This window comes from Protopterus annectens, chromosome 10.part0 (assembly GCF_019279795.1).
Source record: "Protopterus annectens isolate FY-2018-M chromosome 10.part0, PAN1.0, whole genome shotgun sequence".
Lineage (NCBI taxonomy): Eukaryota > Metazoa > Chordata > Ceratodontiformes > Protopteridae > Protopterus > Protopterus annectens.
The window spans coordinates 1,657,812,278-1,657,835,949 of NC_056744.1; the positions used below are offsets into that span (position 1 = coordinate 1,657,812,278).

General features: G+C 38.6%; 1 protein-coding gene across 1 annotated transcript in view; it reads left to right on the top strand.

The window, feature by feature from the left end:
• The window catches only part of LOC122814381, a 498,155-nt gene that overhangs the window by 421,535 nt on the left and 52,948 nt on the right, over positions 1-23,672 (top strand). Inside the window, exon 12 of the mRNA XM_044086965.1 lies at positions 6,669-7,007. Within this exon, the coding sequence (XP_043942900.1) occupies positions 6,669-7,007 (339 nt within the window). The remainder of the gene's footprint in view (positions 1-6,668; positions 7,008-23,672) is intronic.

Consider the following 23,672-nt stretch of genomic DNA (forward strand, 5'->3'; position numbering starts at 1 on the left):
GACAGAACAAAATTATGAGGCAAAATCAGGAATACCCCTAAAAGTTAGTGGCAACTGAGAGACATATTTGGAGGGAAGTGAATTATAATATTGTTAGTGGGGATTGTGATGTGTAGTGAAAACAAGATTAAATTAACAGAGAGAGAGAGAGAGAGACGGTGTATGGGAACATGCAATTCTTTATGAAATTACGAGCTTACATCTCATTTTTAATCACACAATAAATAGGTTTTGCTAGAACTAGTCTTCCAAACCATAGACATCACATCCAAATGATCAACATAATATAATTAAATGGTTATGAGTGTTTAACATTACTGAATGCATTAGGGATTGTAAATCCATAAATGACCTGAGAAGTCCATCTGTAGTAACATACAGGATTGATGATATGGGTATTAATCTTTCCCCAGCCTTCCCTCTTCACATCATGCATAACCCCTCTATCAGTTCCTGTTCTTCTTTGCCATGCTACAAAAATGGTAACAACAAGATGGCCCTGGGCTATCTGATTTTATAACTGTATATCGATCACTGTTTGGATGTAGTTAGATATACCAGTATGTGTTTGTATGTGTGAAAATGACACATTCACTTCTTTTCTTTTGCGCATCTTTAGTTGCAAGAAGCATTTCCATTTCCTCTTTCTGTCAGACAGTTACATTTATCATAAGAAATGTACCTTTACCACTGTATGTACCATTGTGTATAGACTTATCTTCTTCATGAGGCCGCAACCCTTATTTAGAAAGTGTGACTGTGGTCATGCTGTTCTTCCCACTGACATGGGCACTCACTGCTTGTACTGTCTTTGGGAAATCTTTCTTGCCGCCCCCATTTGTTTGAGGTTTACTTAGACTAAATCATGTTAGCACTTTAAAATTCTCAAAACAACTTTAGTCTCTAAAATCCCGTTTGTGATTTAGGCAAAAAGTAAATACAACCAGATATTTGAGCTTCTCAACGGAAAGCAAACCCAACCAGCCTTTGGGCTGTTCTTCTGCGCAAGGTTTTATGGATTCTGCCCTTTGTAATAAGAATAAACATAAACATGTCTTATCTATTTTTTTTTTACTTTTACCTTTCTGTTACTGTGGCAGAATCTATAGATAAAACCATTCAAAGTCCTTCTTGAGCTTGTAATTAATGATGTCTCCTCACTTAAAAGGAAGTCTGTTAAAACTCGCATAATACTTTTGGTCTAGAAGTTTCTACTGTTTTGTACTATGTATTCCAGACCAAATATACACAGGTTCTTTTGTTCTCCAGTTTTGTGTAGTTTAGATTATGGTAAACTGATGGAAGTGATTTTTCAAATTCAAGTCAGAATGTCAGAGGTTTCCACCCATCCCCTCAGATTCAATGGCCACAATTGCACGTCAGCTGGCTATGGTTGGACAATTAGTGACATCACTGTCTCTGATGTACAGTGCCCGGCATAATACCCTTGGTGCTTTAATTTTTGACCTTATATTTTTCAAGTGTAGGCCGTGCCAGTGCCAACCCTTTTGTTAGCCTTCACTGTGTATGCCAGTATTGGCCTCCCCATTGGTATTTCTGGTGCCACGTTCTTCTGTCCCTCACTGCACCATAACACTGTCAGCAGCAGTTCTGCTACTGCACATGCCAGTGTTGGTACCTATTTTTTAGGCTTAAAACTCTTTCATTGGTGTTTTCAGACACATTAAGGGGGTTCCTCTTGGGAAACCTGTTAGTTGCAGGTTCATCTTTTAATTGCTCCCTTACAGAAATTCCTCCAGTGTCCTCTTTTCCCCTTTCTGTCAGTAGAATTTTGGAGTTATCCAATTGAGATTCTGCCTCTAAAAATCCCAGAAAAGCTGTAGAGAAATACAGACATACTGAATCACCAATAGATCTCCTTAAAGGACCTCAGAGATGAGTAAGGGGTTAGAGTTGCTTCTCCCCAAAGACCACTAAGCATATCTTTATAGAGTGTTTACAGATCATGCAACATAATGGATGTCTGTCTGTATCACTCCTCCCAAGAGGAAATGAAAACAGGCCCGTCATTTTACCCTTGAATTATCCTTGGTGATACCAGTGTCTGTATACATTTTAAAATCTGCCAAGAATTGCATGAGAAAACCTAGGCAGAGTTGCTGCTATACTAGAGAAAAAGTTAAAGGACTTCTACATCCCACAAGAAAGGCAGGTTTGGTGATGAATTTCCAGTCCAGAGCCCACAGTTCAAAGCAGCCCAATTTAAGGCTCCAACACCGCAGAAACTGATCATCCATCCAAGAGGCATGGAGTCTAGAGAAGTGGACAGATTTTGGAAGTGAATGTTTGTGTCTAGCAGCCTGTCCTTGTGGATGTTGAACTAAGTATCTTACATACTTAGTGTATTTTCTGGGGGAACTGAGAAATGAAGTACACCATGTATTAGAGGAGCCACCATTTAGGCCACAGTGAGGTAATTTTAAGTTCCAGAGTGCTGTATCTGCAGTTAGGTGCAACCTTGTAGTCAAAGTCATCTATAATGCAGCAGAAAATTTTGCTATGACAGCAGGTTGCTGTATTGCTTTAAGCGAACACATCTGGCTGTGACTATCAGACTTTGTTTTTTAACTGTTCTTTAGTAAATCAGCACATTTTAAATTGCATGATGAGTTTGCATACATTAATAAAAAAAACAGACTATAATAACAATTTCTGTTATTATCGCATGCAGTATACACACGTGTGTTCTTTTTAAAAGCTGCATTCATGTCATTACATAAATTGCTCAATGTTTGCCTTCTGTTAAACCTCACTCCTCCCCTCCCCCAAATCTTATTCTGTTTGTATTGTTTCCACAATTTCCATTTACTTAAATTTGCTCCTTTCCCTGTTCTAAAGATCTCTCATTCATTTGGCTTCTTTCCAGTATTCAAAATTCCAATTACTTTAGATTTTGATTTCTATGTTCTAGTGATAGCTTTTTTTGCAACCAGTAGCATTAAACTTATTAAGTGCTTGCTATGCATAGGAAATTTGGATTCCGTATTCCAAATCAAAGGAATTGTTTCTTTCGTTGCATTCATTTCTTACCTCAGCATTACCACCAAGGTACTCTAGAGGGAACTACAATCTGCCAGCTTGTTAAATTTCCAAAAAGTACACTGTCTTTATAGGTTCATAGGTTAAGTACTAGGCTAGCTGCCCTTACAAGTCATTTCAGCCATAGCCAGTTTCACTTTATGTTCTCAAAATACCCTATCTCATTTGGTTATAGATTGGCTTTACCCATACTCTAGTCTATAATTATATATTACCCTTAATGAAAATAACTGGTATCATACCATAGATAATTTGAGGAGCTCCATGAATGGGATAAAGCATTTAGGAGATGCCTGTGTTCATTAGTAGTACAGGGGGGCATTCCTGGGGTAAATTTTCTGTTTCCAATCCATAGATCTAAGTTGTGCTTGAAAATGGACAAGGATGAACTTTATTTTATGTTGATGGGTAGCCTGTTTCACAGCACTGGTATCTTCTGCGAGATATACCTGTCCCTCCAAAGTTGTTGTTGCAGGAGAGGTTTAGATCCCTAGACCGAGTATTTCTGATACCATTTGACTAGCCAATATGAATAAATCCATCAGTAATGGGTTGATGGATGCCTTGTATGCCAGACACAGGTTACCCCTTAGCAGTCTGCAGGGTACTGAGTATAGTGATACCTTCCCTGTCATATATCCATCATTTGTTCTACACTTAAGGAAAATTTTCTGAAGTTTACTTGGAATGTAAAATTACATATTCAAACACTTCCATGCGAAATCCTACACATTCTGGACTTTGTTACATACTTGGGAGGCTTAGAGATTTCTATGCCAGTGTTCCTTTGTAAGGTGTCTTTCCATTCTCTTTTTCCAGTCTATTGTAACGTCCTCAATTGATTCTTATAATTAACATGCAATATTTTATATGGCATGTGACGTACAGTTAATATCCCGCTATACTGACACCAAGACACCAAATAATGTGCCATCTCCCACTATCCTGAGTCAGTAACCAAGGAGCTTCAATCCACTTTACTGACTCCAGTGTGAGACTGTCACTTAAGAAGCAGTAATATTCCACAATTTTCCCCTAAGAGCACAGCAGGAACATGCTCTATAATCTTGGACTGGACTGTGTACTTCTGTCCACCCCTAACTCCTTATTACACACTCCAGAGCAATGTGTTCCAGTTTTCGATCTCTGATACACTTGCACTTAAATAAATGAAATCTCACATATCTAGACACTTCTGGGAAAGCCTGACACAGATTTCCAGATGTGTCCCTTCCCCAAAATAATAAGATAATGTTGCCACCAATCAGAATGTCTTCATGCCCTTCAAAGAGGTGTACAATTATGAAAATTAAATATTAAAATAAATAGTAGCAAATGACCTAAGCAGCCAAGCTTTCGGAGTGGCCCGGGAAGTTATCAAGGCAAGTATAAGCACTTTCAAATTGATAAAGAAAACACTGATTGACCAGCCACAATGTAAGTTAATAAAAATGTTTAATAATGGGCAAAATGATTGAAAATATAAAACTGTAATTTCTAATAAACAAACAGAAATCAATCACCAGAAAAATGAAATCAATGCTGAAGGATAGAAATCCAACATTTTGAAAAACTCTTAACTGATTAGTTACAATCTCCTAAATGACTATAGAACACTGCCCTGATCTAAATTAAATTACTACAACAGAGCAAAGGCAGGCTTACAGTTCTTGGTAAGTCCATTTGGGTATCCACTGCACAATACATCTGTGAACAATTCACAGCTGGCTGTTAATTGACAACTGACGTCAGCAGGCTGTTTTATATAGACTAGCCTGTCACAACGCTTCCAGTTCTAATTTTCATTTCATAGTTTGAAAGTAAGCCAGCAGCTGTTTGCTAAAAGTTCCTTCCTGTCTTTCAGCTTTTGATAGTAACTGTCAACATTCCAATGACATCATCTGCAGATTTGCTGAATCTGAGACAGTTTGCCTTTAGAATTTTTCTTCACAAACATAAGCAGTTAAAAATGTAAAAGGACAGTGTTCAAGTCTTTAAAACATTCTGTACAAACAGATTGTAAGAACTTGTTTACAATATCATAGCTAGTCATGCTGGCATGTAATACACGGGTTAATCTGAACCTATGTACAAAAGCTCAGCCAGACATGCTGGCACAATGACAGTGTCTAATTTCTTCACATGCCATACTAATTATCAATTTTTATAGCAGCGTCTGTTCTGAACCCAACTAAAAATCTCTACCAGAATTGGTCCTTCATTAACACTCCCCTATCCGTATCTCTTTGACTATAGCCTATGAATCCCTACTATCAGACTTTGTTGAGGACACAGTGGTGTTTTTGGATACCCCCTTATCTAGACATCCTTTATCTGTAGAAGAAGTTGAATGGCACCCTAAACAAATAGAAGAGCAGGGATAAACTCCTCAGTGCTTTGAGTGTAAAATATTTCAGCCCAAAGAGCATACCTTTAATGTGACACAGTGGAGTCAGCACTGAATGTGACTTCAGTATAACGCTGGAAAGAGACATTCCCCTCAGTCTGGTTCCCAGCAAAAAATATGATATTAATATGAAAAATGTGAAGAAGTAGAAAATAGATTTTGAGTATGTAAGTCTTGATAGATTTGGCTGATACAAAGAAGTAACAGAATATTGCTTTTATGGCAATACATGGCGAAATGAGAAACAGAAGAAGAAAGTGAAAAAGACAACAGATAAAAGTTAAAGAATGATGAGATGTCTTATGAAGATTACATCAAGCTAAACTTAAAAGGAGGAAAAAACTATAAACAGAAAGATGAAAATATATTTATGGTTGAGGGTTGTGAAGTGGAAGAAACAAACATTTTGTTGTTTTTTAAAAGAACTGAAGAATTCTGGTGTAATGTGAAAAAGCAATTTGTCAAAGATTGTTTTTTATTAAGGTAAATATGGATATTATGCAATACAGATTTTATAAACATTTAATAAAAAAGTGGATATGGTAGGATAATAACTGTCTTGATCGTTAACATGGACAGGAAGATATGGGAATACCTATGTAATAAGAAATGGGAAAATTAAGATGTTGGACAAATTAAAGTGTTGGTTGCAACGAAAAAGGTGAAGATTATAAATCTGTTCGTATAATGTTACATTTTGCTGATAGTAAAAAGGATGCATGCAAAGTGTGTGTATTTTTTATTGTAAATAATACGTAAAATAAATTTGAAATAACTCCTATTCTTTTTAGTAAATATTTTGAGATCATTTGCATTCACCTGCTCTGTCATAAACTCAGGCAGATGGCATCTCAGTTTAATGCATCATACAAAGGAATCCCATCCCATATTGCACTGCAGTGTCAGTACTACAGAATGAATATAAGTAGCAGGTGTGGTAGTAGAACCCACTGACTTCTGATCTTCTAACACTAAAGGTGAGTGTGCTAACTTTTGAACTGGGAACACTTGAGTGTTGCAGACAGATGTCTTAAATGCATGTGCTACACTTGAACTATTAACACTAACAGTGTTGTAGACGGAGTCCTTGCCTCCATGTCAGTCTGCTTACCCTCACTCATTCTGCTATGTTAGGAAAATATAAATTAATGTTGCAGTTATACAGTCATTCTTCTCTCTTTCTGTATTTTATGTTTCCCAGGAAGGCATTTTTAGTTTGGAACAGTACATTACACAAGAATTTGCAAAACTTCATCAGTTTCTCCAAGACAAGGAACAACAACTCATCCAGCAGGTTAAGAATCTAAAATCAAGCATTCTCGAAGCGATGGAAAAGAATCTTGAATGCATTAAGAATGAGACTGTTACAAACCACGTGACAGCCACTGATGGTGACTTGGAGCTCAAGCTGAAAGAAGAAGAAATTCTGAAACAGATGAAAGAAAACTTTGAATTCTTTAAAAATTATGCTGTTGTCATTGAGAAGACATCATCAGACATTAAGGTGGAGTTCAAACACAAACCTGTTAGTTTGCTTGCAGTAAGTATGATTTTCATTTTTGCTTTAACTTTTGTTTTGGAAAAAAGAACAGTAGACTGGCAGCAGAGATGGCAAAATATCTGAGATAACAGCATGCCTGCATTCTAAATTGTGCCAAGTAACTTGCCTAGTAATGAACTGGCTCTATATCAGGATGTCAAATGTTGAAAAGAGAGGACGCTCCTACATTGAACCCTGATAACCGAAACCACAGAATGTCGAACTGCCGGAACAGCGAATTTTTTTTTTTCCCCAGGGAAAAAAATTGCTGAGCCATTGCCGGGACTTTGCTGTTTCCTCCAATGTAGTGCAATCTCGGAGTTGGTATATTTAAGTAGGGGGTTGTGGGGGGCAAAGCCCCCCACTTTATTTTGTCTGTGGATTTTTTTTTCTTTTTTTTGAGCAGTGATTCCCGGGAAATCTCTATTCTGTATGTTCGACATTGTGTGGTTTCAGTTATTAGGAGTCGATGTAATATATACCCTAATGAATTATGCATTCACTTTTTGTAATTCCGTCTATTTGAATGTTAAAAACATTGCATATATAAATGAATTTGCTTCTGATTTATGTATGAGTTCTGATAAGTCAATAGCTGTTAGTACATTTCACACAGATACCTTTTTGTTTTTCTTGTATTAGTAAAGGCTTTATTGTGTAATTCTAAAACAGTATTTTGAAAAAGTACACCACAGTGAAACACAAAAACACTAGAGTATGACAAAAACAAATATGGAGAAGCATCCTGATTTTGAAATAGACAGAACAATAACAACAAATGTCAGTGAGGAAAAAAGTCCCCCCAGTCTCCTCACTGGAGTGTTGTGGTCCTAATATTCTCTCTGATTAATGTGCAAGCTCTGAAGCTGTAGTGACAAACCCCCCCCCAATCCCCTTACTGGGGTGTTGTGCTTCTGATATTCCCCCTGATTAATGTAGTGTATTGTGGAATGCGAATATTACAGTTATCTGGGAGCTTAGAAGAGTATTTGGGAATATTTGCTGCTGTTTCAGTGTATAATGCACTACATTTGAAGGTGTATAGCCTCTACTTTTTTAGGTCATCTCTCCGCTTTACTGGCTTTCACAGACCATCAGGTCTCACAACTGTCCATGTTGTACTAAAAAAATAGCCAAATTTGCAGTAACCTATAACAGTAAACTACACCACTGCCTAGTCATAAGAGCATTAACCTGGTTAGAACTGCCACATCACCTACCACTTTCCCCGCTAACTACAGTACAAAAACTTCTAGATAAGCCACAAAAATTGCCCAGCATTTAACTATTTAATACAAGTTTACTCCCCCAATAGAATTTTACACTGCAGAGAAAATCACTAGATTATGTAATACTGCAGGGGACTCTCTAAAAATACTGCAGCTAAACTATGGAATCACATCCCACGACTACTAATATCCATTCAGCATGTAAACTCATTTAAAACACAACTTAAACTTCACCTCATATGTCAGTGGATCTGCTCCTGTACTATGTCAGTGGATGTGCTCCTGTACTATGTCAGTGGATCTGCTCCTGTACTATGTCAGTGGATGTGCTCCTGCACTATGTCAGTGGATGTGCTCCTGTACTATGTCAGTGGATGTGCTCCTGTACTATGTCAGTGGATGTGCTCCTGCACTATGTCAGTGGATGTGCTCCTGTACTATGTCAGTGGATGTGCTCCTGTACTATGTCAGTGGATGTGCTCCTGCACTATGTCAGTGGATGTGCTCCTGCACTATGTCAGTGGATGTGCTCCTGTACTATGTCAGTGGATGTGCTCCTGCACTATGTCAGTGGATGTGCTCCTGCACTATGTCAGTGGATGTGCTCCTGTACTATGTCAGTGGATGTGCTCCTGCACTATGTCAGTGGATGTGCTCCTGTACTATGTCAGTGGATGTGCTCCTGCACTATGTCAGTGGATGTGCTCCTGCACTATGTCAGTGGATGTGCTCCTGTACTAGGTCAGTGGATGTGCTCCTGCACTATGTCAGTGGATGTGCTCCTGCACTATGTCAGTGGATGTGCTCCTGTACTATGTCAGTGGATGTGCTCCTGTACTATGTCAGTGGATGTGCTCCTGTACTATGTCAGTGGATGTGCTCCTGTACTATGTCAGTGGATGTGCTCCTGTACTATGTCAGTGGATGTGCTCCTGTACTAGGTCAGTGGATGTGCTCCTGTACTAGGTCAGTGGATGTGCTCCTGTACTATGTCAGTGGATCTGTTCCTGTACTATGTCAGTGGATGTGCTCCTGTACTATGTCAGTGGATGCGCTCCTGTACTATGTCAGTGGATGCGCTCCTGTACTATGTCAGTGGATGCGCTCCTGTACTAGGTCAGTGGATGCGCTCCTGTACTATGTCAGTGGATGCGCTCCTGTACTATGTCAGTGGATGCGCTCCTGCACTATGTCAGTGGATGTGCTCCTGTACTATGTCAGTGGATGTGCTCCTGTACTATGTCAGTGGATGTGCTCCTGCACTATGTCAGTGGATGTGCTCCTGCACTATGTCAGTGGATGTGCTCCTGCACTATGTCAGTGGATGTGCTCCTGTACTATGTCAGTGGATCTGCTGCTGTACTATGTCAGTGGATCTGCTGCTGTACTATGTCAGTGGATGTGCTCCTGTACTATGTCAGTGGATGTGCTCCTGTACTATGTCAGTGGATCTGCTCCTGTACTATGTCAGTGGATCTGCTCCTGTACTATGTCAGTGGATGTGCTCCTGTACCTCTCCAGGATAAACAACACTGTCACCTTCAGCTTGCCATGTCGTCACACTATTTTTCTTCCCTCAGAATCCTGTCCCACAGTCCGTCTCCACCATTATCCAAAGAGTTTTTTAATATCTCCTGGCCATTTACATATTTTTGTGACACTGCTCACCACCCCACTTCTTTATTTCTAACATAAATCTTGAGATAACACTTATATAATTGTTGCTGAACACTTGTTTAAATCCTCTGCTGTTAACTACAATATTCATATTTTCTTCCCTCATGCCCCTTTCTTTGGATTTCTAATTAGTAATCACAGGCTCTGTTATGTATTTCACAAAACCCACTAATATACCTCTTCAAATGCTTGATGTTCAAGAACGATTACATGCATAAGTATCTTTTATACTGTAATAGTTGCCTTTATTTCCTAATTAGCAAATGTGTGTCTAGCTGTTAATGTGTATTACTTAAAGTGTGTTTATGCATGTTGCTGAATTTCTGTTTGAAATGTTTATAGTATGTTGCAGCTTTTCTCCATGGGTCTCCATTGAAAAGTGCCCCCCCCCACTAAGCCCAGTTGCCCAGTCGGACAAACCTATCTTCTCATAGATTTGGTAGTCTTCAGGAATCTTTTCAAAACAGATGTGTTGTGCACCTTTCAAAGACATAAAAATAAATGTGAGTTCCTATAAAGGAGATTCACACTCTGAACTTAATGTAGTTTATATTTCAAAAGTAGCATATGTTATAAGAAGGGGGCTGATGAAAACATTTTGTTAGTTTTGGGTGCTTGAATGAGGTCAACCAAAGCACCTCTCAGCAGTGGTGGATTAAGTAGACCTTGGGCCCTAAGTGTTTTTTCAAATCATGGTTAACATGTAGACACACACACACACACACACACACACACACACACACACACACACACACACACACACACACACACACACACATTTTGGACAATGCATATATGTAAATGTTCTTTTGAATTTACCTTCCTGACATAAAAACATTTTGATTGCTGTCTTAATCCGCCAATGTCCATATCCATCAGGACACTGTCAGCCTCATTGGTGGGTCTATTAAAGGCTTGTGAATGTCAGGAAGGCCATACAAAATAGGAATGGGAGGATGTTCAACAATAAAATATTCAAACAACTCATGATTAATAGTGCCTTCCATTAGTAAATCATGTATAGAAGAAAAAACTTTACCAGTTAATGTATTCAGTTCATACATAGCAAGCTCCTTATAAATGGTTGGTAGTGACCACACTTTGATATTTTTAGTACTACAATTATATTGTGTTAACTGCAGGGGCGGTGATATTAAGAATCCTATGGATGGACTATGTTAAGCTGAACTGGATTTTCGAGTTACAGGCTGATAAGGGTTTATGTCTCAATGAGGCTGTCCCTTTAAAGCCAGTTTTAAAGTCATTTGCTCTAGCCCGCTAATTTTGTATTTAAATGGATTTGTGTTCTTTGAAAATCATGGTCTGATAAAGCTACTTAGTGGCATGGAAGCGCTTACCCTTTTTGTTCTTGCTTTTGTAATAAACGGACTGTTTTTACAGTTGTGTTAGCTGTTTTTCTTACACATTTTTTGCTGCTGCTTCGAGTCCAACCAGCTTTTTCCCCAGTGTATTCTGTTTATTCTGTTGTAATTACAACTTGTGTTTGGGCTGATGTTAGTGTGGTCATGGTTTCTTTCACTTTTCTCATAGAACTCAGAGGTGGACAAATAAATTTACCAAAGCTTGTGTAGGGGCAGTGTACTGTCTAATAGAATGCGCTACTGTAATCTTTATATATTTTTCACTTTCCTCACTTTCACATATCAGGCGCATATACAGGTGACTGCCGTTGGGGAGTTAAGGATGAGGAGTGATTAGACATGCTGTGTAGGTCAGCAGACGCTCGAACTACACGACTGTGGCAAATTGAACCTCTGCTTTCATCCCAATCTAACACCAAAGGGATGCGCAGTGATGATCTTTTTTGGGGGGGATTAGGGTGGCAGGAAGTATTCCCATGTAGGACCTGTGTAGCCTCACAGTTGGCTTGTTAGTTTATTGTGAGCTACTATTTTGCCAGGTTTGAACATTAAGCTTTGGACACAAATTATGTCTTCCTTAAAAGAAAAAAAATAATAATGAAATTCTTTTCTTACTCATAATTTTTGTTTAGGCCACCTTTGGAGTAAAAGTGCTCTAAAATACACCCCAGGGTATCTATAACCCTGTGGCTTCTTGGGCCCTGGATTATTCAAGTTATTTCCTAAATGTTTATTACTGTGCTGTCATTGTGAGGGAAGGTGTGTTGAAAGGATGCAAGGAAAATGAAAGCTGAGCGACAACACTGAATTTCTTTCCTTAGTTATGATTTCTGTTAAAGCCATCATTGAATGAAAAGGTTGTATAAAAGGAAAAAAATGTAAAATACACTTCATAGCTATGTTATGGCTTCTAGGAAAAATCTGAAAAGTAAGGCAAAAAATGAGAAAGTGAAGAAAAATGAACATGCATGTAACAGGGATCCCAGACAGTTGTTTGTGTAGGGAGTGGGGGTTATAACAGTAGACCTAGAGCACCATTTCACCTAAGTCCAGACCTGTACATAGAGCTGTTGTAATGTGTCACTGTTGCAACTAAATGCCAGTAACTGTAAATATCCTTCCGAGGTGGGCCAACATGGTGTGGTGCTCAGTCCTGTTGTAATGCAGAGCACTGTAGCTACAGATTAGTCTGTCCGTTCTACTGCTAAATGTTTGCAGCATGAACTCAAAGGTTGCTTAGGAGGGTGGCGGTGACAGGGTGATACATAGACTGGAATTGCCTAGGGGGTCCCCAGCTTAACTTTTGCTGGGGGGCCCCCAAATTGCTAAGATCGGCCCTGACTGAGATAGTGTTCCTTGAAAGACACAAGGCTTAAACACTTTAACTTAAGAACATTTTTCTAGCTTTACTTGATGACTGCAGTTTTTAGTGAAACCATGGATTTTATGAGGGGAAGATCAAAAATATGTGGAAAATCAAGGGCATTCTGTAAAATTAGGGACTGTTGAGAACTATGAAATGTTAGCATTGTTTCATAAACAGTTGTCACAAGTATTCCAACTTATTTCACACAAATGCACATTAGTCCTACAAAGCCAGATTGTTAAATGAAAAAAAATGACTAGAGGGTTAGTTACTTTCATTCGGAAGCAATGTCCTCCCCACCCAGAGATTATAACCATTTTTTTGTGTACGCTTCATCTGATACAAATGATACCTTTCAACCTATTATTGCAAAAGTTAGGGACAAAAACAAATAAAAACATGAGGGACAGAAGCCCAAAATCGGGGACAGATGTTAAATATTGCTGCTTTATACTTATAATGTTGCTAGAATAACAGCTTTTTGCATCTGCATGCATTTGTAAGCAGGATATAAAGTTTGAAAAGTCTAAGGTCTGTCATCATTTGGTGACTGCCTCCTGTTTTTGGTCTATGCCATTTAAATTTATATTTTTTTCTGTCAAATCATTAAGGATTGTAAAGTCAGGGACAGTTTTAACTATGTTTTATTCAAATAATTGCCAGAGAATACATTTTCCAATCTCATTCATACAGATGCACACTAGTTCTGTAAAGTCAGACTTAGAAATGCGCAAACAAGAGGTTAAGTTGTCTTCATCCACATCCAGCCACTTCCCTCTTATTTAGTGACTGCAGTCTTCAATGATTTGTCAGGGCAATTTCAACTGTGTTTCACACAAACAGTTGTCAGAGGATAACTATTCCACTGAATGTTAGAGAAATGCACAGATGACAAGAGGGTAAGTTGCTTTCATCCACAGCCACCCCTCCCTCCTATTTAATTACTATAGTTTTCAGTAATTTGCCAGAAAAACAAATATTTGTATGATGCAAAGACCAAAAACATGAGGCAATGTCAGGAGGCAGTCTGTGGAATTGTGATCAGTTTCAACTTTGTTACACACCGAACCAGTCGCTGGAAAGTATTCCAACTTATTTCACACAAAGGCACTCAGAATTTATACTTGGCAAACAGCAGATTGCTTTCATTCACAGTCACCTTGTAGTCCACCCTTATTTAGTGACTGCAGTTGTAACTGCTGTATCTGGTTACTTGACAGAATAACACAATATACATACCTCACATTACCATGATGCTGTATAGCTGTGTACTTCTTTCCATACTATAGTCATGGCCTTTCTGCTTATGGCTTTTTCAGTGAATTATGAGAATGCAACAAATAGAAACAGCTGTGTAGTACCTAGGATCACTGGGGGTCTTTTTATTTAATTTAATTTATTGTTAAGTAAAGAAACATTTTTTTATTTAGAAATAAATAAGACACCCCAAAGTGAAGTGTCACCAGCCTATAGTGCTCATGTGCAAATGGTAGGAACTGCAAGTGTGCTAGGGGAATCATTCACAGTATATGTTTCACACTTTAAGTAAATGTATTTCATTAATGATTGTTAATAATTTGTATGTTCAGCACACAAGTTTTCCAAAATGAGTTAGCAGTGCTGAACATAACAATTTTTTTAATTAAATTATTTTGTTGTCTGGCTGTGGGCCTTCACGGAGCTGTGGGCCCTATGTGGCTGCCCACATTGTCCCTGTTATAATCTGTCATCATTAGTGGTTATTGTGTTTGGCACATAAGCCAACTAAAACGAGTTAGCAGTGCTGAACAAATATTTTTTGAATGTTATTTTTTAATATGTAGAATTTATATGTCCATAATGTGTGCTTAGAAGCAGTCAAATGAAGGAGGAGATGAAAGACATTTATTTTTCCTGCATTCTGGCATGGTAAGGGTTATTCCTGAAACAGAACAGTGATTTAGTGTTTAAGGCTTATGCCTCACATTTCCAGAGTAAGGGATTCAGTCCCAACTTCTGTGTACTCTGTGTTTATTTGTCCTTTCTGTGTTTGTATTAATTTTCCATGGATAATGGGTTTCTTCCTACCTCCCCAAAGCATTCTGGTTGATTGCTTGGTTACTCTAAAAGTGTCATTATTGTCAAAGGTTATGGCTGAAATTGGTCTATAAAAGACTAGTTCATTTGCTCAGTCAGCATGTAAAGGAATCATCAAACTGGGACTTTGAAGGTTTTGTTTTGAGTTCAGACCTGCACCCTGTGGAGCTACATCATTAACATCTGGGAATAAGTAGACCAGTTTATAGGTCGTATTATATCTTTTGAGTAGAACTGTCATCTATAGAGTAGAAACGGTGCATATGTTTGTATGAACAGACACACACACACACCTTAAAAATTTATATTACTCACCAACAAGGTTGAGTGAATTATGGCTGGCATATATTTTATGAAGAAAACTAAATGTACAACTTTAAAGTCTGTAATTATTTAGTGACTGTAACTCCTTTTTCTGCCATATATAGTCACGGTGGTGAAGCGGTAGCATTGTTGCCTCACAGCAAGAGGTTCTCCCGTTCAATTCTCGGCTGGAGTGCGGGGAGTGCCTTCTGTGTGGAGTCTGCATGTCCTCCCTGTGGTTGGGTTGGTATTTGAAAGGCATGCGTAAATGGGCATGCCTTTGTTGAAGGTTGAACGTCGAGCTGGCACCTCGGCATTCATCAAAATCTACTGCCAATCATTAGTGGACCGGAGTTCCGCTGTGGCGACCCCTAACCGGGAAAAGCCGAAAGACAACAACAATTCCTTTTTCTGCCATATATTCAAAAACTTTGTGAAGGACGAGCAAAAATTCTGATAAAAAAATCAGAGATCTCCTTAAAATGAGAGAAGGTTTATATGTGTGTGTGTCTTTCTGAAGTGACTGAAAACTCTGAGAGAGAAATTATGTGAGAGTGTATCATGTCATTGTAGGAGTAGTGGTCCCACATTATATTTTAAACCTGACAGTAACTTTTCATAGGACTAATCATTTACACCAACAACAAAAAAACTAATGGAATCCAAATGATCAACATCATTAAATGAATCTGGCTATCAGCTTATCCAAAATAAATTGTATTACCATGTCAGAACATAAAGGGTTGTGAAAATGTTACAACTATTCTAATTTAAACAGTAATATCACAGTATTGGTAGATATATGATTCATGTGGTATTACTTGAGAATTGTAGACTCATATGACGGTACTGGTTAAAAACAAAATGTTAGCGTCTTAGTATATTGTCTTTACTAGTGACTAAATAGTACACTGAGCTCCTGCACCTTGTGAGTTACCAATTAAAGACAGCTATGTCATAGATGCAGCACTTCCTTTTCTAAGTTTGAATTTTCTTCTCTATAAAATTCTTATTCTCCCACTGTGTTTATAAACCAATTGATTATATGGAAATTCACAGCTTTTTTACTGCTTGCTGTCATTTATATTTCCTTCTGCCCTTCCTTTGGGATAGTACATCTTTCGAGCCATTGAGAATCAATAATTTGTTTATGATTTAGACACACAGTGATGAAATATTGTACCTGTAAGTGAAACTGACTTCATGAAAAGCTCCATGATTTCAGTTTTGTATGCAAACTGCTACTTTGGTAATATAGTTAAGCGCACTTCAGAAAGTTCTTCCTTCTTTCTCTGCAAAACGGGATTTAAAATAAGCAGTCATTCTGAGTACTGTCATTTTAAGCAAATGCAAAGCTCTGACATAGGGGTGTAGAGCATAATATCTCATCTTCTAAGGATATAGAGTATATTCTGGGAAAGAGAAACCTTTTTAAAACACCTTTATTAAATTATCACTTAAGATACAGGCACACACTGATTAACAGAATAGAAAAGAAAACAATCCACATTAGCATTTTTCATTTTCATGCAGTATATATTACATATGTTTTCATTCTTATTAACAATATGGTATTCATATTATTCTAGTATTATTGCATAAATTATTCAATTTTTGCCTTCCTTTAAACAACACATTATCTGAACATTATACTGCATGTATTGTTCCCACAAATTAAATTTATTCTAAGTAATCTATTCCTTATTTTTTTTCTAAAGATCTTGCAACCAGTTCTTCTGTCTCTTTTACAGTGTTTAATACTTCAGTTACAGTTGGTTTAGATTTTGATTTACATTTTCTAGTGATTTTTTTTTTTTTTTTTGGCAAACAGTAGCATTAAACTTGGTAAGTAATTCGGATACTGTGTTCCAGCTCAAAAGTGTAATTTCCATAGTTACAGCCATTTACTTCCCCTGCATTTCTGACATAGTACTATTTAAAGATTTTTTTAAATCATCCAACTAATTACATACTCTTAAATTTGTTCCCATTTACCTAGCTCTATTTCCCGTCACACCTCCAAGTTTTGCTATCAGCCTGAAGAAGAATTATTTGAAGTCTGCATAGGGTATAAAATACCTATGTAAACACTTGCAAGCAAAAATCCTAAACCTTCTGGGCTTTGTTGTGTACTTCGGAGCAGTATAGATGTCCTCCCATTGTTCGTTTGTAAATTGCCTTTCAGTCTCTCTTTCCAATTTTTCTAACGTCCTCTGATTGATTCCTATAGCTGTCATGCAATATTTTATATGCTAATTCCTTTAACATCAACCTCTGTTCCAAACTATACTAAACTCTACCAGTTTACTTAGCACTCCCCCTACCGCTTTGCCTGTACACTGATATCAGTCCCTGGTAAGGAAGGTAGTCTCTAACCAACAGTCCAAACTTTTGCTTGACCTTATCCCACTTTATTACCACATGAACCATATATCTACCAATACTGTGATATTACTGTTTCTATTACCTTTACCTCTCTAGTTATTTGTTCCCAGTACATTGGTTCCTTTTCCAATTTTCTGCAGTAAATTTTGCCCCCTCATGCCTATTTTATACCTGTATGTGCTGTCATCCCTATTGTTGAAATTCCATTACTGTGGCTGCTGGTGTAAGGTCATTTATTTGTAATTTTTCTTCTCTAGTGCCTAACCACTATCCTTTCCCCAGTCAGAAAATACTATCTGAGGGGGCTGGCAGCCAGGACGTCATGATGTGCTTTGTATTCTCATTAGCACCCCAGCAAAGAGAACATTTTTACATTTTAGAGCCTAACTCTGTCCTCAAATGTTGATGTGAGCACTTTCGTCACTTCAAGAGATACCTATGTCTGCTTTGCACCCATGCTCCTTCATGTGCACTGCCAGGGGCTGCAGTCACTGACTTGGGTAGTTGCATCCACATCTTTTCGTACCTCATTCCCCAGCAGTAGCACAAATGGGAGGGAAACACTGTCCTTGCCCTCCCTAAGATGGGCATTCCAATCTTCCTTGAGTGTGCCTTGAAGCACCCAAGCTGCCAGTTGTACTGAGGTTAGCAGGACTAGTCAGGGCTTTATCCCTCTACACCACTAGTATCAGGCCCATTAGAATCATTTTGGGTTAGAGGAAAATAAAAATTAGAAGTAACTACTTAGTGCCACTAGCAGAATGCTTGGTAATGTCATGGGCAAAATGCTACCACACACAGCATCCACAGCTACTATTAGTTGCTGAACAAGGGAGCTAAAAAAAGAAGCTCTTTCCATACTAGAGTACTTTGCTTCTGCCCTTGTCTTCACTGCAGCATCAGCATTCATTTCTGAATGCAGGTACTGCACCCCTATAACCTTGGTACCTATCATTCACACCCCATGGAAGTCCTAACTGTTGGAGTGTGCTGTGAACATTCAGACCATGTGCAAGGACAAGCATAGATAAATAAATAAATAAATAAATAAATAAATAAATACAAAAATACAAAAAATAATACTATAATATACTAAACACAACCCCCAAAAAATGTTGGAGATTCATTCAAGAATTCTTACATCCTGACCAAAAATTTAACCTAAACCGCTCTCCTGATAACTCACTACTCAAGACTGCAAAACAGTTCAACTCTTATTTTATAGATAGCATTGCTTCTCTAACCAAGGATTCCTCAACATCTAATCCTAACCCTGCCCAACATATCACCACATCCATGTTCACCTTCAAACCTGTGCCCACATCCTATATAAAACTACTCTTAAACTTTAAACTGTGCTCTTCTTCAGCTTATGGCCTTCCAAGTGAGTACCTAAAAATAGCAATCAATAGCATTGCTTATCCTGTCTCAATCCTTATAAATAGGTCAATCCATGAATCCCACGTTCCCTGTCTCTCTCTCTCTCTCTCTCTCTCTCTGGAAAAAGTCATACATTATCCCTCTGCACAAAGGAGGAAATTTAGCAGACATTAATAATTTTACACCTTAGCAAAATACTTGAAAAATGTATTCAAAATCAATTGCTAGACTATCTCTTGCAGGAGGAACTCCTATCCCCTACACAACATGGCTTCTATCCTTCTCATAGTACTAGCACTGCCTTTCTAACCTACATAGATGATGCCAATAAAGCTAAAGATAATGGAAAACTAGTCCCTTCCTTATTTCTAGATTTGTCTAAAGCCTTTGACACAGTTTGTCACAGCAAACTTCTTCAAATTTCCTCACTAGGTCTCTCTCAGCACACCCTTCTGTGGTTCAAAAGCTACCTGTCCAGTAGGTATCAGTCAGTAAAGTGGCACTCTATGCTCTCACCTTACCTCCCAGTCACCACTGTTGTATCACAAGGGTCTATCCTTGAGCCTCTCCTCTTTAACATTGTCACCAAAACTCTCTATACTTTCACACAACAGGCCACCCTAATACAATACACAGATGATTCCACTCTCATTTGCACATGTGACAATGTGGCACACCTCCAAAAAATTACTCCGGAATCTTTACAGCCACTGAAACATGGTTTCAAAACACACAACTCATGCTCAACCAAAAAAAAAAAAAGACAAAAAACAAACTACTACTTTTTTTCCCTAAATCCTTCTCTCTTAAAAAATTTAAAGTCCTCTCTCTTGATAATACAACCAATGAAGTCACTTCTCGTAACAAATTATTAGAAGTTTTAGTGAATGATAATCTTACATTCAACCTGCATATATACAAAATTGCATAAGACAAATTCATCAAAAACTAGGGATGCTTTACAGAGCCAAAAACTTTCTCACAAGTGCAACCAAGGGTCTGTATTATATTCTCAAAAAGACAGGTCAGTGAATGGCACTTGCATCAAAAATCCTCCCCCCCCAATAATTATGTATACCAACTCCGTGATCGTATTACAGTGAAGAAAGGGCAAATTTTCCGATCGTCATTGTATCGTGATCTCACTATGAACAGTTTGCTGAACGGCATTTTCAGTGTAAGTGCCAGTCGCCGACCTGTCTTTTCAATAATATAATGTAGACCATGCAACCAAGACCTCTGATACACTTACACTTAAATAAATTCAGTCTCACACAGCCAAACACTTCTGGGAAAGCCTGACACAGATTTCCAGCTGTGTCCCTTCCCCAAGTGATACGGTAAAATGCTGCCACCACAGTCTGCATGCCCTTTCAAAGGGGTGCCCAATTAAAAAAATTAGATATCAAAACAAATGGTAGCATATGACCTGAATCATCCAGGCATTCGGAGTGGCCTGGGAATTATTAAAGCAGGTATAAGCACTCTCAAATCACTAAAGAATACACTGATTGACCAGCCACAATGTAAGACAGTAAAATTAATTAAAAATGAGCAAAATGATTAAAAATGTAAAACAGTAATTTTGATAAACATAATTCAGACACTGGGAAAATGAAATTAATACTGAAGGACAGAAATCTTTAGGAAAAAATGACTAGCTTTAATCTCCTATCTAACTAAAGAACACTGTCCTTTATCTAAATTAAATATCACAACGGAGCAAAGGCAGGCTTATAGTTCTTGGTGAATCCTTTGGGTATCCACTGCTCAGTACAACTGTGATCTCAACTCCACTGAGCTGAACTGAACTGAACTATGAACTGAACTGTTTAAACTGTTATCAGCTGGCTCTTTTATAAGCTAGGTTAACTGTCTCAGCTATTCCAGTTCTTATTTTCATTTCACTCTTTGAAAATCATCACACAGCTGATCTAAAAGATCCAATCCTGTTATTCAGTCTCTGACAGTAACCACAGAGTAACTGGAAACATTCCAGTAACTTCATCTGTAGATCAGCTGACTCTGATACAGCCTGCATTTAGAATTTCCTGCACAAACATGCACAGTTAGAAATGTAAAAGAACAGTGTTCAACTCCTTAAAACATCCTGTACAAACAGAGTATTAATCAACATACAAGAACTTATTTACAATATCATAGCTAGTCATGTTGGCATATATTACATAGGTTAATCTGAAATTATGTACAAAACTTCATCCAGAAATGCTAGCACAGATATCTGTGTCTAATTTCTTCACATTTCTCTCCCCCCATGACTCACGCACAATTTTCAAGCGACCCTTGAAAAATGATGCTTGAGAAAAATGGGTCTGTCTGGGAATTTATCAACCCACTCCTCTCTTGGACAGTCCATCTGCATTTGCATTATTAACCCCACTACAGTGTTGTATTGTCCTGTCTTATGTTTTAACCATGTTAAAAGGTTATGATCTGTGAGTACAGTGAATGTTTTTTAATAAAGATAGGGCTGCAGCTTCTGCAATGTCCATACTATGGCCAGACATTCTTTCTCCACAGCTGCATAACATTCTTCTCTAGATTAACGTCTCTGGCTAAAATATATCACTGGGTGCTCATCTCCTTCTGAGGAAACTTGGCTAAGTACAGCACCCCATAATTTGAAGCATCTACTTGCACAAATTCTTTGCTATAATCTGGGCTGGCTAACAAAGGGGGTCCTCCCAAAATATCTTTAAGATTTTTGGAATGCCTGCTTGCAGTCTGTATTCCACACTATTTTATCCATTTTATTAGGTCAGTAAGGGGTACAGCTATTATAAAATAATTGGGCACAGATTTTCTGTAGTACCCCACTGTCCCTAGAAATGCCATCACTTGCTTTTTAGCAAAAGGAACTGGCCACGTTTGAATAGCTTCCATTTGACAGGTTCTGGCCTAATCTTATTACTCCTCACTCATACCCACTTAACACTCACTGGGTTTAATGGTTCTCTATGCACTTTTAAACAGGTCTGCACATGCTCATAACATAATAATTAATGTAGAGCTTAACCTCTCCATAAGACCATTAGTCTGGTGTGATAGGGAGTGGTCTTTAAATGTTTCACCCAAAAATGCTTCCACAAACAAGTGAGTAGGTCTGACATGAAGTTGGCTTTTAGGTCAAGTCAGTATCTCCTTCGAAAAACCTACCCTGCTGACAATTTCTAGCAAAGCATTTGCCATCTTCTCTGCCTCAGTAGATGACAGAGCTACCACTTCAGGGTATCTGGTAGCATAATCCACTACCACCAGGATATATTTTTCCCTGTAGAACTTGGAGTACTCAGGGTCCCACAATATCCATGGCCACCCTCTGAAACAGCTCTTCAATAACAGACAAAGGCATTAACAGAGCATTTACCTTGTCCCCTGCCATGCCAACGTTTTGGCACTGTTTGCAAGTCCTACAATATCCTACCACATCCTTTGCAATCCCAGGCCAATAAAAATTCTGCATAATACATCTCTTAGTATGTTTTATACCCATATGACTGTAAAAGAGATGTCATGTGCTATGGCTAAAAGTGGCAGATGGTAAGCACTAGGTACTACTAACTTCTGTGCAACAAACCTTTGTTCCAGTATACAGACTGTCCTCCTCCTTGAGCCTCAGGTGCCTCCTTAGCCAACTCCCTCAAGCTTTGTAATGTAGTGTCCATAAGTTGAGCCTGTCTCAACTCTACCTTTGTGACCCTCCCCAGCTCCCTTTCCATTGGAAACCTAGTAACTTCTGATAGCTGTGCCTCACTGTCAGTCTTGATACTATCACTAACCTCCATCTTTGCAGTCACCATGTCCAAGGGAGCATCAGTACCTACCAGCACTGTGGCTCACTTTCAGACTTACTGATACTGGATAGCTCCTTCTCTGAAACAGCCACCATACCAGTCCCAGCTTCTGGTATGAGGTCTGTCTGGGTCTTCCCCAGGCTACTGGACCTACATGCCTGTCTACAAGTCTGATTGCATGTCACTTCATGCACATAAGGTACTGTATCATCAAAGTAATTCCTATCAGGTCATCTGCAGGAATATCCTCAAACACACCTATCTGCTTGCTTCCTCTTCCACCCTCCCAGTCAAGATGAACCCTAACCAAAGGTTTTTGGAATAGGATCCCTCCCAAAGCTCTGACTGGAGTGGACTGTCCAAGCAAGTCCTGCACTTCTTTAACCAGTGCAGGCCTCACAGTAGTTATATCAGAAGCTGTCTCTCTCTTAGCAGTGACCTGTTTTACCATCTACTAAGGTAGGATATAACTTTTGGTGATAGTTTGGCACCACTGTTGTTTCCAGGCAACTTACCACTGGTAGTTTGTCATCTCCACTTGCTGGCTCCTTCACCTTTTGTTCCTCACCCTACCTCAGTGGACATTTGGCTGCTGTGTTGACCCTCTGGTTACATTTGAAACATTTAATCCCTAACCGTGTAGTTGGAGTAGTAGTTTCCACTGTTACTGGTGTACTCTGTTGGAGTTGTTCAGACTGCCTCCCATGGGTTCCTTTACGTCCATGTGCAGCACTGAGTATCCCTTTCTTATGCATTGGTGCTCAGTTTGCTGAGTAGAGATCCCCTTTTCTCCACAATTCCTCCACAGAGTTGCACTCTTGCTCTGCTAACCAGATTCTCATGTCTATCAGGCAAACTACTGAGGACTTGTCCCTCACCAAAAGGTCTGCCAGTCCCTCAAAAGTGGTGACCTGACACCCACTCACCCATCTGTGAAAGTAAGTACTTAAATCAGCAATATAATCACGTACATTTTAATCTGCCTAGTGTCTTACGTTGACAAAACTTTTTTTCTATAAGCTTCAGGTGTTAGTTTAAAACAATTAAGAAGA